This window comes from Orbicella franksi, chromosome 4 (genome assembly GCF_964199315.1).
Source record: "Orbicella franksi chromosome 4, jaOrbFran1.1, whole genome shotgun sequence".
Classification (NCBI taxonomy): domain Eukaryota; kingdom Metazoa; phylum Cnidaria; class Anthozoa; order Scleractinia; family Merulinidae; genus Orbicella; species Orbicella franksi.
The window spans coordinates 28,397,218-28,415,606 of record NC_138148.1 but is presented as its reverse complement, the minus strand read 5'-3'; the positions used below and the strand labels follow the sequence as shown (position 1 = coordinate 28,415,606).

Below are 18,389 nucleotides of genomic sequence, written 5' to 3'. Positions count from 1 at the left end.
TCACAGGACAAAAGAAAAAAAACTCCATTATCTTTTAACATTGACATAATGATTCTTTTAATTTTTCTTAACTTTTCTGTTGCGACTGCTACTGAAACCATGACTCGGTATTAGAACAGCTTTCGACTGCTACGCCGAAGCACTGGGTTTTACACTCTAAATTTTTGGAATGATCACGTACCCAAAGATAAAACCAAAATTTCACTTTATGTAAAATATTTAAGAGACTTAAAGTTCACAGAACGTTTTAAGTCCACCAGTTTTTTTTTTTTCCTTCATGTGTTTATTGCTACCTTAAATCCATAAAAAAACTGACTGTCGCTTCTCAAGTTTGATTCAAGTGACAAAGATTGCAATAAATGAAGAACGACTGTCAACAATGACAATGTCTAACTAATCGCATCCTCTTAAGTTCGTTTTTCATGTCTTTCTTCAATACAGCGTAAACCAAAGGATTCACCGCCGAGTTCACGAGAAAAAGAACGTGAACAACGTTATTTAAATTTTCGGAAGCGACACAAAGTTTGAAAACGAAACAGAAACAACGATACTTTCCTCCGATGTGACACAACACGAAAAGCAAAATAATTAACACAATCATTTTCACTGAAGCTGTCTTCTTCCTCTGCTTCTTTACTGTCGGTGCATTTTGCTGTGGTTTGGAATTGAACCTGATCTGAGCCAGGAGCAGCGATTCCTTTCGCGAAATGTCTCTTGCTATGAGGCAAAGACGACCGGTGACAAATACAAACAGCACGCTTGGAATAAGCTGGAAGACTGATACTCTGAATGTCTCGAAGATAAACGTAAAAGAGGCATTGTTATTAGAATAAGTGAAAATTGAAGGTAATGTGAAGAGGACTAAAGGAGAGATCCAAGCTGAAGCCAGGGATATTATTAATCGTTTTCCAGTCATGAATACGGTGTATTTTAAAGGCATCGTAATTGCAAGGAACCTGTCTGCTGTCAAGACACATAAGTTTGTTGATGAGGAATATAAAAAGGTATGGCTGAGTTTGAACCATAAGCCCGTGTGATCGATGGGTAACTCTTGGAAGAAGTTTGAAATGAAGAGAAGTGGGAAGTAAGTCAATCCAACGCACAAATCAGCCAATGCTAGCGACAGGATAAACCAGTTTGTTGTAACATGCAATCTTGTCCTTGTGATTATCAAGTACATTACAAGTGCGTTTCCCAAAATGGCTACGACGGTAAAGAACCAAGCGAGAATAAAAACCACATATTCGCCTTTAAATGTCGATATATTTAAAAGACTCAATCGCTGTGGATTCCACTTTGAGTCGGTGTTCAAACAAGCTCCCAAGTTCTGTAGTCAAATCGGTTAAAGAGGCGGCCCTCTGTTGTCAACTTTCTCAGGATTTCCGGGGTGTTAAAAACACAGATGTTGAAGTCTTTTTCACTGAAAAACGTTAGCGTTTCTTTAGGCTTGAATACGCTGTGGTAAGTAATAAAGAGCCAATGCAAGATCAGGACGCATTACAGAGTTCTAACACGTGCCTGTTTATAGCCCGTGCAGTTTCCAGATGATATTGAGAATCGAAAAATAAGTTGTATTTTTAATATCGCATATGTTTTATGCTGCCAGCTGTTCTATGGAGTAATTAGTCATTCACATAAAGGTGTCAATAATAGCCAATAGAACCTCCTAAGTTCTCAACGTTTTAGAAACGTTTACGGTACAACGTGGCTACCTTAAGGAGGCTGTTATAAACAACACTCGAGGACCAGCTCTTTTCTTAAACTCTTTTTTATAAGTCGATTTCTTCCCGTCTAATCGATCGCGCCTTAACAAGACAAGACTATTATTCTGTTAAACGAAGAAAGTATTTGAATGTCTGCTTTTCTTAATAGGCATTGCGAAGCGGTGGATATATAAACAATAGTCTCCATTTGGCGCGAAAATATGCTCGGATATTTGTCCCCGGAGATCATCTGTTCCGAGAAGCGAACAGTTTTCCGAGAGCGTAGCTCGAGGAAAACTGTGAGCTTTGAAGACCAGGTACTGTCCAAGAACAAAAATCCGAACATACTTTCATGCCAAATGGAGGCCATTGTGTTTGTTATCCTTCAAATATTTTCACAAGACACGCGGTTTTTAATATTGGGCAATATCCTGGGATATTCCCCAATTTTAGCTGGGGAATTTTCGGTCACGTGACGTGTTTAGACCAATCGCGCGCGAGCGAAAATATTTGATGGATTATAAGTAATAACATAGCTATGACGTCCTTGAGTTTGAGAAATATCCGATCGTACCACGTCAGTGGTGTTAACTGCATTCTTTACAAATAAACTACAAATTAATGCAATAAATTAAACATCCTTTAACCTGCTTGGATCAAAGAAGCCATATTATATGGCTAGCTCCGTGAACGGGCAAGATGAACCAAATCCTGGGCTCTGATTGGCTACCCGAGAGAGCAAGATGGCGCTATCTTGCTCGCTCGGGACTACCCGCCGCGTCCCGCAAGAAACATTTCCCCGAAAATTTTGTAATAAATCTTTTATTGACCAAGCTTGTTCCGTCAAGATGGCTGGATGTTGGCCTCGCTCTTTTTAGGCGAGTTTATGGACCTGGACTCCGTGTCTGTGTGATAAAGACGGGAGAAAAGAACTTGGTCAATATCCAGCCATTTTGCCCTAACGTTCGGTTAGTAACCTATATATATCATGTTTGACTATTTTTCTCATTATGATTATATTGCTGGTATTTTTTCTCGACGTGTGTCGTGCAGACAAAATGACATGTCACAAAATGACTGATGTGTTATATCCTGGAGTACCTATGCTAATTTTCAATACAAGAAAAACTGAAGGTTCTTTAGTTAGGGTTTTCATGATCAAGCGCTTTGTTTACAATTTTTTAAACTAATTTTACTCTAGGAACCCTTGCGAGCCATAATACTGTGCTTGTCAATTAATTAACATTGTGTCTTCTTAAATTGTTATGACTACGAGCGATGAAACCACTAGACAGTAAAATAATATTGTACAGTACGTTTTTCATGAACGCTTAATTGTGAACTTGCTTGTAAGTCGCAATCGAAATAATTATATCAGTTACTTACACTACAAAAGAAAAACTTCATTATATCTTTCATTGTAACATTGACAAACTCCTTTAATTCTTCCCAACATCTCTGTGGTGACTGCTACAGAAACCATGACTCGGTATCGAACAGCTTTCGACTGCTGCGCCAAGGTATTGGCTTTTGCACTGTAAATTTTTTGAAAGATCACGTACCCTAAGTCATATTATATGGCTATCTTCATGAACGGGCAAGATGAACCAATCCTGCGCTGTGATTGGCTACCCGAGAGAGCAAGATGGCGCTATCTTGCCCGCTCGGGACTACCCGCTGTGTCTCGCAAGAAACATTTCCTCGAAAATCTTATATGAAATCCTTTACTGACTAAGCTTGATCCGTCAAGATGGCTGGATGCCCTCCTCGTTTGTTTTAGGCGAGTTTATGGACCTGGACTCCTTGTCTGTCTGATAAAGACGGGAGAAAAGCATTTGATCAATATCCAGCCACCTTGCCCTAACGCTCGGTCAATGACCCATATATATCACGTTTGACTATTTTTGCTCATTCTAATTACATTGCTTGTATTTTTCCTCGACATGTGTCGTGCGGACAAAATGTCATGTTGATCTCTGACTGATCTGTTATCTCACGGCATAGAGTACCTATGCTAATTTTTCTATAGAAAAAAAATTGCAGGTTTTTTAGTTACGGTTTTCATGATCGAGCGCTTTCTTTACAATTTGTTAACTACTGTCTACTCTAGAAACCCTTACGAGCCATAATACTGTGTTTGTCAATTAATTAACGTCGTTACGTCTTAAATTGTTATGACTACGAGCGATGAAACCGCTAGACATTATTTGTACAGTGTTTTTCATCAACGCTCAATTGTGAACTTGCTTCTAAGTTGCAATCAAAATAACCATATCCCTTACTTCCACTGCAAAAGAAAAACTTCATTATATCTTTTACTGTAACATTGATATATTCCTTTAAATCTTCTTAACTTCTCTGTTGTGACTGCTACTGAAACCATGACTCGGTATTTGAACAGCTTTCGACTGCTACGCCAAGTATTGACTTTTGCACTATAAATTTTTTGAACGACCACGTACCTTGAGGGAAAAACAAAAGTTTACTTTATAAAAACTATCTAAGAGGCTTAAAGTTCACAGAATGTTTTCAGTCTACCACTGTTTTTTTTCCTTTAAATGAGTTCATTGCTACCTTAAATTCATGAGATCGCCGCTTCTCAAGTTTTATTGAAGTGTCAACGGTGACAATGTCTATCTAATGCTATCCTCTTAAGTTCGTTTTTCATGTCTTTCTTCAAAACAGCGTAAACCAAAGGATTCACCGCCGAGTTCACGATAAAAAGAACGTGAATAACGTTTTTCAAATTTTCCGAAGCGACACAAAGTTTGAAAACGAAACAGAAGCAACGATAGTTTCCTCCGATGTGGCACAACACGAAAAGCAAAATAATTAACACAATCATTTTCAATGAAGCTGTCTTCTCCCTCTGCTTCTTTATTGTGGGTGCATTTTGCTGTGGTTTGAAATTGAACCTGATTTGAGCCAAAAGCAGCGATTCCTTTTGCGAGATGTCTCTTGCTATGAGGCAAAGACGACCGGTGACAAATACAAACAGCACGCTTGGGCTAAGCTGGAAGACTGATACTCTGAATGTCTCGGAGATAAACGTAAAAGAGGCATTGTTATTAGAATAAGTAAAAATTGAAGGTATTGTAAAGAGCAGTAATGGTGCGATCCATGCTGTAGCCAGGGATATTATCAATCGTCTCTCCGTCATGAATACGGTGTATTTTAAAGGCATCGTAATTGCAAGGAACCTGTCTGCCGTCAAGGCACATAAGTTTGTTGATGAGGAATATAAAAAGGTATGGCTGAGTTTGAACCATAAGCCCGTGTGATCGATGGGTAACTCTTGGAAGAAGTTTGAAATGAAGAGAAGTGGGAAGTAAGTCAATCCAACGCACAAATCAGCCAATGCTAGCGACAGGACAAGCCAGTTTGTTGTAACATCCAATCTTGTCCTTGTGATTATCAAGTACATTACAAGCGCGTTTCCCAAAACGGTTACGACGGTGAAGAACCAACCGAGAATAAAAAACCACATCTTCAGCTTTAAATGTCTATATAGGAAAAAGAACATGTATACTGAAAAGACTCAGTCGCTATGGAATCCACTTTGAGTGTTCAAACAGGGTCCGAAGTTTTGTAGTCAAATCGGTTGATGAGGCGGTCCTCTGTTGACAACTTTGTTAGGATATCGGGCTGTTTATAAACACAAACGATGAAATCTTTTTTACTCTGAAAAACGTTGGCATTTCTTTAGGCTTCAATACGCTGAGGAGCCAGTACAAGATTAGAGCGGGTCACACAGTTCTAACACTTGCCTGTTTAGCTTGTCCGCGAAGAAAAACAAGCCATCCGCAGCCTGTGGAGCTTCCAGATAATATTGAGAAGCGTGAAATAAATTGTATTTTTAATATCGCATACGTTTTATGCCGCCAGCTGTTCTTTGGTGCAATTAGTTTTTTAACTTAAAGGTGTCAATAATAGCCAATAGAAACTCCTAAGTTCTCAACTTGTTAGACGTGCACGTTTACCTTACCACGTGGCTCCTTTAAGGAGGCTGTTACAAACAATACTCAAGGACCCGCTTTTTTGTTAGACTCCTTTTGATAAGTCGATTTCTTCCAGTCTAATCGATAGCGGCGTAACAGGACAAGACTATTATTCTGTAAAACGAAGAAAGCATTTTAGTATCTGCTTTTTTTTTTTAGTAGGCATTGCCAAGCGGTGGATATATACAGACAATAACCTCCTTTTGGCGCGAAAATATGCTCGGATATTTGTCCCCGGATATTTTCTATTCGGAGAAGCAAATAGTTTTCTGAGAGCGTAACTCGAGGAAAACTGTGAGCTTTGAGGCAGAGATAGTGTCCAAGGCCAAAGGCTCTTGTGTTTATTATCCTTCAAGTATTTTTCGCAACACGTGCGCTTTTGAAAATTGGCCAATTTTGGCTGAAAATTGCCCAATTTTATTTGATCGATTATAAGGAATAATATGGCTTTGACGTAGCTTGAGTTTGAGAAATATCCGATCGTACTGTGTCAGTGGTCTTAACTGCATTCTTTAAAAATAAACTACAAATTAATGCAAGAAATTAAACATTCTTTAACCTGCTTGGACCAAAGAAGCTATATTATATGCTAGCTCCGTGAACGGGCAAGATGAACCAAATCCTGCGCTCTTATTGGCTACCCGAGAGAGCAAGATGGCGTTATCTTGTCCGCTCGGGGCTACCCGTTGTGTCCCGCAAGAAAAATTTCCCCCGAAAATCTTGTAATAAATCTTTTATTGACCAAGCTTGAGCATCAAGATGGCTGGATATTGGCCTCGTTCTTTTTACGCGAGTTTATAGACCTGGACACCGTGTCTGTCTGATGAAGACGGGAGAAAAGAACTTGGTCAATATCCAGCCATCTTGCCCTAACGCTCGGTCAATAACCCATATATATCATGTCTGACTATTTTTCTCATTGTAATTACATTGCTGGTATTTTTCCTGGACATGTGTCGTACAGACAAAATGACATATTGATCTCCGACTGATTTGTTATCTCATGGAGTACCTATGCTAATTTTCAACAGGAAAAAACTACAGGTTCCTTAGTTAGGATTTTGATGAAGTGGCGCTTTCTTTACAATTTATTAATTAATTAATGTCTACTCCACAAACCTTTACGAGGCATAATACTGTGTTTGTCAGTTAACGTTGTGTCTTCTTAAATTGTTATGACTTCGAGCGATGAAACCAATAGACAGTTAAATAATTATACAGTTTTTTTAATAACGCTTATAAACTGGCTTCTAAATTACAATCGAAATAATTATATCAGTTACTTACACTGCAAAAGAAAAAAAAAATCCACTATATCTTTTATTGTAAAATTGACATATTCCTTTGATTCTTCCTAACTTTTCTGTTGTGACTGTTAGTGGAACCATGACTTGGTATTTGAACAGCTTTCGACTGCTACGCCAAATATTGGCTTTTGCACCACTGGAAAAGTTGAAAATTTACATGGACATGTCAATTTTAATTTACAGCATGTAAATATTGATTTACATTCTTTGTAAATTACAATTTACATGTTAGGCTTTTGTAAAATAAATTTACAGGAAATTTACAGCTTTTAGTACAGCATGTAAATGTTCTGTAAATAGTGATTTACATTGTCTTTGTCGACAATGATCATTTGAAGAACATGTAAAAACCTGTAAAATATTTTACGCACTTTTACAGTATCTGCCTTTGTAAAAAACATGTAAATTGCTTTGCTAAACCATGTAAGAAACGTGTAAATAATTCAAGCGAATGCTGTAAAAAGTCTGGAAATGTTATGTTTGTAACCCTGTAAAAACCATGTAAATGAAAAAAGGGGGCCTGTAAGAAACATGTAAAAACCATGTAAATGAAAAAAGGGGGCCTGTAAGAAACATGTAAAAACCATGTAAATGAAAAAAGGGGGCCTGTAAGAAACATGTAAAAACCATGTAAATGAAAAAAGGGGGCCTGTAAGAAACATTAAAAACCATGTCAATGAAAAAAGGGGGGCTGTAAGAAACATGTAAAAACCATGTAAATGAAAAAAGGGGGCCTGTAAGAAACATATAAAAACCATGTAAATGAAAAAAAGGGGGCCTGTAAGAAACATGTAAAAACAATATAAATGAAAGAAAGGGAGCCTGTAAGAAACATGTAAAAACCATGTAAATGGAAAACCTAGAAGTTGCACGGGTGCAGTGGGGGGCTGTAAATAGCCTGTTAAAAACATGTAAATTAAAAAGGGGGACCTTGCAAAGGCTGTGAAAACAATTTAAATGAGATAATGGGGGCTTTTCGAAAAACTGTTAAGACCACGTTAATGTAAAATGGAGACTCTTAGAAAAAAAATCTAAATTTAAGAGAAGGCCTGCCTAAACTTTGCAAAAACCATGTAACCGAAAAGTGGGCTTATTTAATATAACTCTGGTGTAACGGTTGAACCAACGAAGACTGTTGAAATGATGTAAATTCCAAGTTACCGACAGGTTCGCTATCCTCTTGTAAACGGTTGGTTGGATTTTGCAAGGAAATAAATGAAAAGTTACCCCGGCCAGGTTAAACTTGGGGGGACGGGGGGGAGAGAGAGGAAGGGTTGTCTCGGGTAACCGAGAACATATAAATGGGACCTTTTAAAGGCGTGTAAAGTTAAAATGTAACATCGCCCTAAAGCTCCGTAAACCTCCGTGAAGCCTCCATTAAGGTGCCTTTTACGTTGAAGCATTTGAACCTCTCTAAAATCCAAGTGTGTGCTATAGTGTGCTTTAAATTGAATTTGGGTTAGAAGGTATGCACCAAACTAAATCGCTGCATTGATCGACACCGCACTAAGCTGTCTTCTTGTGAACTTTCCGCGCATCCACAACGACAAAATAAAACTAGAATTGTTACTGCACATGCAGGCGTCCCAAGCTTACGTCTCTAGAAAAGAGAAAAATTAATTCTCGGACACGTACGTATTTATTCATGAAGGACCATGAAAGCGTCACGTGTTGTATGAGTTCAAGACGGAAAGAGCCCCGGTGACCGAGTTTGAACTGACGCGATTTAGGTTAGGCAGGGAACCATAAGGGACACGGCCGGCCCAACGACCGTTTTCTCTCGAATGCTTTGAAACGCTGTTTTAGGCTATCTGGTGTACTTTCAAAGCTCTGTAGGTTAATTTTAGGTTGCGCAAAAAAAAAAAAAAAAATTATCTGTTCGGTTATTCTAGGGGAGCTTGTGTATCTCGTACTTATTAGGGCTTTTTTGTCCATTTCCCGAAAACGTTAGGACTTATCGCCTTTCCGAAAATGATAGCTGACTTTTTTTCGGTACCCAAAATGACATTTTGTTTCTTTGTTTGTTTGTTTTTTGGTGATTTCTACCGTTTTGTGCTTTCATTGCCATCACTGTTATCCCAGTCCCTTTATAAGAGCATACCAGCCTTGTGAGTGCCCGATCACCAACAAACAGGAATCAGCGGTCTTCATGTTAGGTACCAGGTCCTCTCGGTTCTCCCGCCATGTTTGGCAGTTCGTTGGAACTTGAATCGAACTCGAGCTCTGTTTTAGCGGGCCAAACTCCACTCTACCTTCGCTTCGTCATCGTGCACGGTTTCAAGGCAAAGTTTTCCGTTACGCAGAAGCTGAAGATAGCGATTACAGGCAACAACAACAACAGGTAAGCAAGTTTTGCATAAATTGAACGAGTAGAGTAAAGTAACGTCAAGATACGTATACATTTCGTTTTGCCTTTGGTTGTGAATGTGTCATTATCAAGGAGAAGTTACATTGCTTGTGGAATCGACTTTGTTGAGGTGTACCTGCTGTGCATAAAAGGCTTTATTATCTGTTATTATCTGTTATTATCTGTTCTCGATAACCGAGTAAGACCATGCGACATTTGTTATTGGCTTATATGCACCTTATGATTCCTTCTGATGCATGCTCTTGTAAGGTTATGTTGCCCTCTGATGTGAATGCTAGTAAGCTAAAATGTAATGTGCCATCTTCAGCAGAGAAATTTCTCTTATGCTAGTGTAAGTATTCTGAAGTTACTTAATTGTCTACAGTTGTACCTACATGCAAGTTACAATATGCTACACAACTGTAAATGTGGACATTGCACCCACTGGTGCTGATAGTAAGTTAAATGTTGTGAAATTTTCTTTCACAAAAAAAACACTTCGATACTTTATAAAGAGGTATACATGTACCTCAAACTGTCATGAAAACTACACAGGACTTGAAAAAAAGGAAGAGTAACTTGCCCAGGCAGGAAAATCTACTTGTCTTGGATGACACAGTATAGTCAATCGATTATTTCATAACAATCAATAGGAATTAGTCAATGATATCACAAATCAATAAAAGGATTCGTCATGAGTAATCGATTGTGATCAAATTTTCAATAAACATTATCAATTTTGCTGATATTAGCGTATCTTCTAAGCAACATTTAAGAAAGAGATGAACAAAAGATATGAAGTGAAATATGAAATCATGAATACAATTGCATAAAAACATAACATTGTATGTTGTAAAAAGAATATTTTGCTGGCATACATGTATCGGGGACTATGTTTTGGGGATCTTTGGTAGTGCCTTTGAAATCTACATAAAAAAGTTACAATCAAACATTGTGTTGAGGGACACAATTTTTCTACAGTTTATGTGAACTAACAAAGAGAGGCCAACTTTCAATTGATTCTCTAATGACTGATAAATTTGGTAAAATCAAATTGATAACTTGAAACTTCTCTAGCATGTGAGTATGAATTTCTTTCAATTGATTGATAGCACTGATGACACTTACATTAATTTCAATTTATTGATTTATATCAATTTATGGATCAATTTCAATCGATTGCCTTACCCTGGGATGACCAGACAGCATTTTAGAGACCTGTTACAGCTGTACATTTTACTTGTACGAAATTGGGCTCTTACCAAATACATGCAGGTTTCATGTGTCATGCATCTGTTCATTCATCTGTAGCAGGGCAGGAAAAAAAATTGTAAGTCACTTGCCCAGTGGGCCAGTCAATTTCAGTTTTCACTTGCCCCCATTTAAATATTAGTTGCCAGTGTGGTGGCCAGTAAGGAAATCAGAGGACAAATGCGAATGAGGTACGCTCGGATTCCTAACTAATTCTTGCTTTCAACCTAATAATTAACTAATCTTTAGGTCTTAAGTTTTGAAATGGAATGACTGGAAATTATCATTTATCAAGCTGGCATTTTTAGTCAGACTCACAAGACTACTGAGGCTACATTGTAATTTCACTTGCCCACCGGGCCACTGAACTTCTATTTTTGTTTGCCCAAGAGCAAAATTTACTTGGCTGAGGAAATCAGACCTGGTTTTTTCCTGCCCTGAGTAGATCACAGATAACACCAAAATGTGGTAAAAACAAAAAATATTCACATAAGCCATTACCAGAGTGTGTCACAGAATCTGTGAATTTTTCAGGCATGTGTCACTATGTTCTTACCACATTTTGATGTCTTCTGTGATCTATTACTGAACAAATGCGCGACAACGTAGAATCTATCTGCTTCGAAATACATAACAAAGAAACAAAAACAAACATGACATCAGCTGTACCTTTGTCCACCAATAGAGCATAAGTGCGTGTAAGAAAAAATCAAATTGTGCCTGCAAATAACTTGACTTATTATTTAAACATTGTTTGATAGGAGTTTGATTTATTGTGCATGAATATTACAATGTAGAAGATAGTGAACATTGAATATTTACTGCCACACATTTTGAGTTTAGTTCTTCTACATCCTCTGACATTCAGTGCCTTCCAATCAGAGATGCAAAGTTTTTGTCACACAATAGCTACAGATGTAGGTGTAAGATCTGTTTGATTGATGAATATTCAGGGCTCAAAATAATGGCCGGTCAACAGGCAATGTCTGGCCAGAATGGTGACTTGACTGGCCAAAAACTTCACTTGCCGGTCATGTTGACCAGTCATGTCATGTTGAGATGGTCACGTTGTTCATTCTTGAATAAACAATCAAATCTCCAACTGTAAATCTGAGAGTTTTTAATCTCTTTTTTATTATGACCTCTAATGAAAACATACACCAATGCATACATGTATCTGTTCGAACTGCTAAAGACCATTCGCTTGCTGTTTGTCATGCGTTCAAGATCGATAGGAATGCCATTCGAGTGACTGAGGTTAAATCCGTTCGGAAAAATATTAAGCCAATTTTTAAACGGTCTAGCAGTGACTGGAACAAACAAACTATATTTGTGGGTTTAATTTGGCTCACATTACATGTACTTGATTTTTGCATAAATATCCTGACCAGTCAGAAACGAGACGTGACCGAGCTAAAATTACTTTGGCCAGTCAACATGACCGGCTACAGTCCGATTTCAAAGGTCACAGTATAAATTGGAATGACAAGAAACAAAATAATAACTCCAATGTAAAATTCACTGATTGATATCATACACAGAATTTGCTGATTCATACTCAGACATAACTTATCTTATTTAACAAAATGTTTTATGTTACTTGTAGGATGAAGTAAAATTGAGAGCGATCAATACATGCATACTCCTTGGCATTGATGCTTGATCAGGAAAAAATCAGCCACTGAGAAGTCTACAGTACTTATGACTCTATAAGGGGTCCAAGGCCCATTTCTTGAAGGCCCTGGAAACGTTTCGGGCCCAGAAAGCCATCTTTAATTGAGCTGTGTCTAAAAACTAAGAGTTTTATATGCCTGAAACTTCTTGTGTGAAGGAAACCTCTGTTCATATTGAGAATAAGCGATTAAAACAGCTCTGTAAGCATAAGATTTCAGATTTTGGTAAGGCTTTCTGGGTGCGAAAACTTTTTGGGACCTTCGAGAAATGGGCCCCTGGTGCATTACAGTCTAACATGGTGATCTTCAACACTTTGATATGGTCTGGCAGCTTTCTGGCATAAATTCAACCACTTTAAACATTATTTTTTAATGCTTTGAAGTATCACTTACACTGTACCTGTGTTAGTGAATTAGCATCAAATTTAAATATCTTAGATTGCTAGGTTGATACTTATTGTTCAATACAGCAGCTATAAGATTTCATCATAAAAAGCAAAGGCTATGTTTACAAACATGTAGTACCAGAACAATAATTTATTAACTTATGATGTGTTATGGGAACTATGGTACTAGATATGCCTTTCAATTTCAACAGGCCCCTATGAATTTTTTTTTTACATTACAGTTTTTTTTTATCACAAAAAGAAAAAGTAAAATTTTGAATATTGTTTACAGTGAATGTTTTGTCAGGGGTCCAAAATGTTTGTACTGTTTGGATTCCGTACAGTTTTGGAAAAAGAAGGAAACTGTGACTTTGTAAACATAGCCTAAAAGATGTCAGAAGCCTTGTTTTATGTTATGCAATGTAGTATTCCTTTGGCATGAATGTTTTTATGATGAATTTAAAATGTCAATCTCTATCTTGTGGTAAAGGTTTTTTCTCCCTATTTTCTGTTATTTCAAAAGAACAATTCACTCTATGAAAAAAGTTGATCAGTACTTCACACTTACGTTGCAGTAATTTTCATAATAAGGTAAAGGTAAAGTCCATTAAATTCGCTGCTACCCACTTATACACCTGGGTGGAGAGGCACTGAGAGTAAAGTGTGTTGCCCAACAAAACAACAGAATGTACCCACCTAGAGCTTGAACCCGAATCGCTCGATTAGGAGTTGAGCGCACTACATGTAACTACGAGGCCATCGTGCCTCCCCCATTTTTCATTATTAAGGCTAATTTAATCCTACATTAATTACTTAGTAAGAAAAAACAGTTTATTCATTCATTTTATGACAAAGGTATTATCATTATGTTACATTTGACTTTGTGGATTTAGTATATATTTAAGACAGGTATCCATTCGCAAACAATTTTAATTTAATAATACACCTAAATTGCAAAATTTTTACTAGTTGTAGCTGACAACAGTATAGTTCTTAATCATTTTATTATTTAGGAATTAAATAGAGCTGAATATGACATGGTTTCGCACAATCTTGAAAAGGTCTTGAATTTCAGTAGTCTTCTTGAAAAGTGCTTGAATTTGGTTAAAGGAGCTCAGTCATGGTATTTTAAAATATTTTGGCCATGCACAAAATTACATTTAAGTCGTCTTGTTATGGATAGATAGAAAAGAAAACATGTTTTATTTGTTGCAATGTATACATTGTACACCTTATTCATGGCATATAAAAACTATTTGAATTTTACTGAGTTTGTTCTGATTGCACTAAATTTCTGATTCTGTATAAATTTGCATATTTTCTACTATTATGATTAAGGTCAACAGATTTGATTACAATAAAACAGTACATTCCATGCATTTTTCTTCAAGTTATTATTTACAAGTCATTTATCGTACAGGGTTTCTGCCTCCTTTTTCGATTTCCATGTTATTTACAGGCTTCCTTTTTCCATTTCCAGGTTATTTACAGGCTCCCTTTTTCAATTTACAGGTTATTTGCAGGCTCCCTTTTTCAATTTACAGGTTATTTACAGGCTGTCTTTTTCGATTTCCATGTTATTTACAGGCTCCCTTTTTCCATTTACATGCTATTTACAGGCTCCCTTTTTCGATTTCCATGTTATTTACAGGCTCCCTTTTTCGATTTCCATGTTATTTACAGGCTCCCTTTTTCGATTTCCATGTTATTTACAGGCTCCCCTTTTCCATTTACATGTTATTTACAGGCTCCCCTTTTCCATTTACATGTTATTTACAGGCTCCCTTCTTCGATTTACATGTTGTTTACAGGCTCCCTTTTTCGATTTACATGTTATTTACAGGCTCCCATTTTTGATTTACGTGTTATTTACAGGCTCCCTTTTTCGATTTACATGTTCTTTATGGGCTCCTTTTTTGATTTCCATGTTATTTACAGACTCCTTTTTTCGATTTACACGTTATTTACAGGCTCCCTTTTTCGATTTACATGTTATTTACAGGCTCCCTTCTTCGATTTACATGTTATTTACAGGCTCCTGTTTTCATTTTCCATGTTATTTACAGCCTCCCTTTTTTTATTTACATGTTGTTTACAGCCTCCTCTTTTTTATTTACATGTTATTTACAGTATTATGGCACCCTCCCTGTATTAAATTTACATGTTATTTACGGGTTTCCAGGTTGAATCACAAGAAATTTACAGGCTATTTACAGTATTTGCAGGAACAGTTTACATGTTATTTACATGATCTTAGCCCTTTGCTTTGAAACATTTACAGTGTTTTCGTCATCATTTACATGTTTCACTTAAAATATTTACATGTTATTTACATGAAACCTCCAAAACATGTAAAAGGGGAAAAATCATGTAAATTATTCTTTACAGTCTTTTTTGGATTATTTACATGTTAATTACATGTTATTTACATACTCTGTAAATTTTCAACTTTTCCAGTGCACTGTAAAGTTTTTGAAAGATCCCTTACCCTAAGGGAAAGCTAATATTTTACGTTATGTAAAATATCTAAGAGGCTTAAAGTTCATAGAATGTTTTTAGTGTACCAGTTTTTCCTTTTAGGGTGTACAGTGCCACCTTAAATTCATGAGATCCATAAGAATACTCTGCCGTTTCCGAGTCAATTGTTATTCAAGTGACTAAGATTGTATTAAATGGAGAAAACTGTCAACAGTGACAACGTCTATCAAGTGCAATCTTCTTAAGTCCGTTTTCCGTGTCTTTCTTCAAAACAGCGTAAACCAAAGGTTCACCGCCGAGTTCATGAAGAACGTGAATAACTTCTTTTAAATTTGCAAACGCGACACAAAGTTTGAAAACGAAACAGAAGCAACGGTAGTTTCCTTCCATGTGACACAACACGGAAAGCAAAATAATTAACACAATCACTTTCAATCAAGCTGTCTTCTCCCTCTGCTTCTTTACTGTCAGTACATTTTCCTGTGGCTTGAAATTAAACCTGATCTGAGCCAAAAGCAGCGATTCCTTTCGAGAAATGTCTCTTGCTATAAAGCAAAGACGACCGGTGACAAATACGAACAGCACGCTTGGGATAAGCTGGAAGACTGATACTCTGAATGTCTCGAAGATAAACGTAAAAGAGGCATTGTTATTAGAATAAGTGAAAATTGAAGGTAATGTGAAGAGGACTAAAGGTGCGATCCAAGCTTAAGCCAGGGATATTATTAATCGTTCCCTGTCATGAATACCGCGTATTTTAAAGACACCGTAATTGCAGGGAACCTGTCTCCAGTCAAGGCACATAAGCTTGAAGATGAAGAATATAAGAAGGTATGGCTGAGTTTGAACCATAAGCCCGTGTGATCGATGGTTAACTCTTGGAAGAAGTTTGAAATGAAAAGAGGAGGAAAGTAGGTGAATCCAACGCACAAATCAGCCAATGCTAGCGACAGGACAAACCAGTTTGTTGTAAAATGCAATCTTGCCCTGGTGATTATCAAGTACATTACAAGTGCGTTTCCCAAAATGGCTACGACGGTGAAGAACCAACCGAGAACAAAAAACCACATCTTCAGCTTTAAAAATCGATTGACGTAAAAACATATATAAGACTCTATCGCTGTGGATTCCGCTTTGGGCCGGTGTTCAAACAAGGTCCGAAGTTTTGTAGTCAAATCGGTTAATATAAGGCGGCCTTCTGTTGTCAACTTTCTCAGGATTTCCGGGGTGTTAAAAACACAGATGTTGAAGTCTTTTTAACTGAAACACGTTTGTGTTTCTTTTGGCTTGAATACGCTGTGGTGAGTAATAACAAGCCTGTGCAAGATTAGAGCGCATTACACAGTTCTAACACGCGCCTGTTTAGGGCCTGTGGAGTTTCCAGATAATATTGAGAAGCGCGGAATAAATTGTATTTTTAATTTTTTATATGTTTTATGTCGCCAGCTGTTCTTTGGGGTAATTAGTTTTTCCGCTTAAAGGTGTCAATAATAGCCAATAGAAACTCCTAAGTTCTCAACTTGTTAGACAAGTCCACGTTACAACGTGGCTGTTAGAACACAACACTCAAGGACTTGCTCTTTTGTTAGACTCCTTTTTTTTAAGTCAATTTTTTGCCGTCAAATTGATCGCGGAGCAATAGGACAAGAGTATTATTCTGTTAAATGAAGGAAGCATTTTAATCAACAGATCTGCATTTCTTAGTGGGTATTGCCAAGCGGTGGAAGGCTATGTCGTAGCTTGATTTTTAGAAATATCCTATCGTACTACGTCAGTGGTGTTATTCGCATTCTTTTACAAATAAAGTACAAATTAATGCAACAAAAATGAACATCCTTTAACCTGCTTGGACTTAAGAAGCCATATTATATGGTTGGCTCCGTGAATTGGCAAGATGAACCAAATCCTGCACTATGATATGCTACCCGAGCAAGCAAGATGGCGCTATCTTGCCCTCTCGGGACTACCCGCTTTGTTCCGCAAGAAACATTTCCCCAAAAATCTTGCAATAAATCTCTTGCTGACCAGGCTTGATCCGTTCAAGATGGCTAGATGTTGGCCTCGTTCTTTTTTTGCGAGTTTATGGACCTGGACTCCGTGTCTGTCTGATAAAGACCGAAAAAATGCATTCGGTCAATATCCAGCCATCTTGCCCTAACGCTCGGTCAATAACCCATATGTGTCATGTTTGACTATGTTGCTCACTATATTGTTTGTATTTTTCCTTAACGTGTTTCGTCAGACAAAATGACGTGTTGATCTCCGACTGATCTGTTATCTCCTGGATTACCTATGCTAATTTTCAATACAAGGAAAACTGCAGGTTCTTTAGTTAGGGTTTTCATGATCTAGCGCTTTATTTACAATTGATTAACTAATGTCTACCCTAGAAACCTTTACGAGCCATAATACTGTACTTGTCAATTAATTAACGTTGCGTTTCGTTAAGTTGTTATGACTACGAGCGATGATACCACAAGACATTTAAATATTTGTACAGTGTTTTTCGTTAACGCTTAAAGTGCACCTAACCCCCCAAATTTTTTTCCCGAAAACTAATCTACTTGTTATTTGAAATACTTCTACGATAAAAATTTCTGGATTCGGTTAAATCCTCGATTTTCTGTGCCCCGACGAAATCTCGAAAATAGCTTCAAAACACCGCCATTTTGTTTCACGACCGAGTTTGAGGAGAATGGGTCCAGCGGCTCTTGTGATGTCTACCCAGGAAGGTCGAATATCTCACGTCCTCTCATTTTCTTCAGGATGGTGCAATACACATTCGAAAAGTGCACAGAAATGCCTTCCAGAGGTGGTATCGGCTGTTGCAGCAATATCCCAGATCTAAAAAAAGATATACTGTACAATTTACTGGCGACGATCGGTCAATGGTACAATGAAGACATAAACGATGGTTGATTTTGTTGAACCGAAACGAGCGAACTGAGTCTGTGAGAACCATTGAAGAACTCTCACTGGAATTTGTTCCGCAGGCTTTCAAACGCTATTTTCAAAATTTTCTGCTTAAAGCCAACCAGCAATTTGCCGAAATACTACCGACAACCTATATCTTCCAATCCTGCAGTATTTATAACTTAGCCGGCAAAGTTGTGTGATCGATGAAGAACCTTTACGACCAAATATAGTAATATGTAAATAGGTCGCAGCTATACGCCGCCAACCATCACTTAGTTCTCGTTCGACTTAGATAAAAGTCGAAGATTAATCCTTTAGAATTACATGATA

At 37.4% G+C, this 18,389-nt stretch overlaps 2 protein-coding genes, 1 long non-coding RNA gene and 1 pseudogene across 3 annotated transcripts; 1 reads left to right on the top strand and 3 right to left on the bottom strand.

Moving 5' to 3' along the window:
• Positions 1–373: 373 nt before the first annotated feature.
• Positions 374–1,219, bottom strand: LOC145484540 (octopamine receptor beta-2R-like). The gene has a single exon (XM_081463133.1). It carries the CDS (start codon positions 1,178–1,180, stop codon positions 374–376), a length of 807 nt encoding a protein of 268 aa, XP_081319259.1. The 5' UTR covers positions 1,181–1,219.
• A 3,052-nt stretch (positions 1,220–4,271) lies between these two features.
• On the bottom strand, positions 4,272–5,641 carry LOC145485731 (octopamine receptor beta-1R-like). Its single transcript, XM_081464352.1, has one exon. It carries the CDS (start codon positions 5,224–5,226, stop codon positions 4,321–4,323), a length of 906 nt encoding a protein of 301 aa, XP_081320478.1. The 5' UTR covers positions 5,227–5,641; the 3' UTR covers positions 4,272–4,320.
• A 2,693-nt stretch (positions 5,642–8,334) lies between these two features.
• On the top strand, positions 8,335–13,941 carry LOC145483819 (uncharacterized). The gene is made up of 2 exons (XR_014048962.1): positions 8,335–9,349; positions 12,213–13,941. It is a non-coding gene; the product is annotated as an uncharacterized LOC145483819 (long non-coding RNA).
• Positions 13,942–15,350: 1,409 nt separating this feature from the next.
• LOC145484539 (adenosine receptor A3-like) lies at positions 15,351–16,510 on the bottom strand (annotated as a pseudogene).
• Between the last annotated feature and the right edge of the window lie 1,879 nt (positions 16,511–18,389).

Coding starts and splice junctions, on each gene's coding strand:
- LOC145485731 (XM_081464352.1), bottom strand. CDS start 5,226: ATGTTCTTTTTCCTATATAGACATTTAAAGCTGAAGATGTGGTTTTTT.
- LOC145484540 (XM_081463133.1), bottom strand. CDS start 1,180: ATGTACTTGATAATCACAAGGACAAGATTGCATGTTACAACAAACTGG.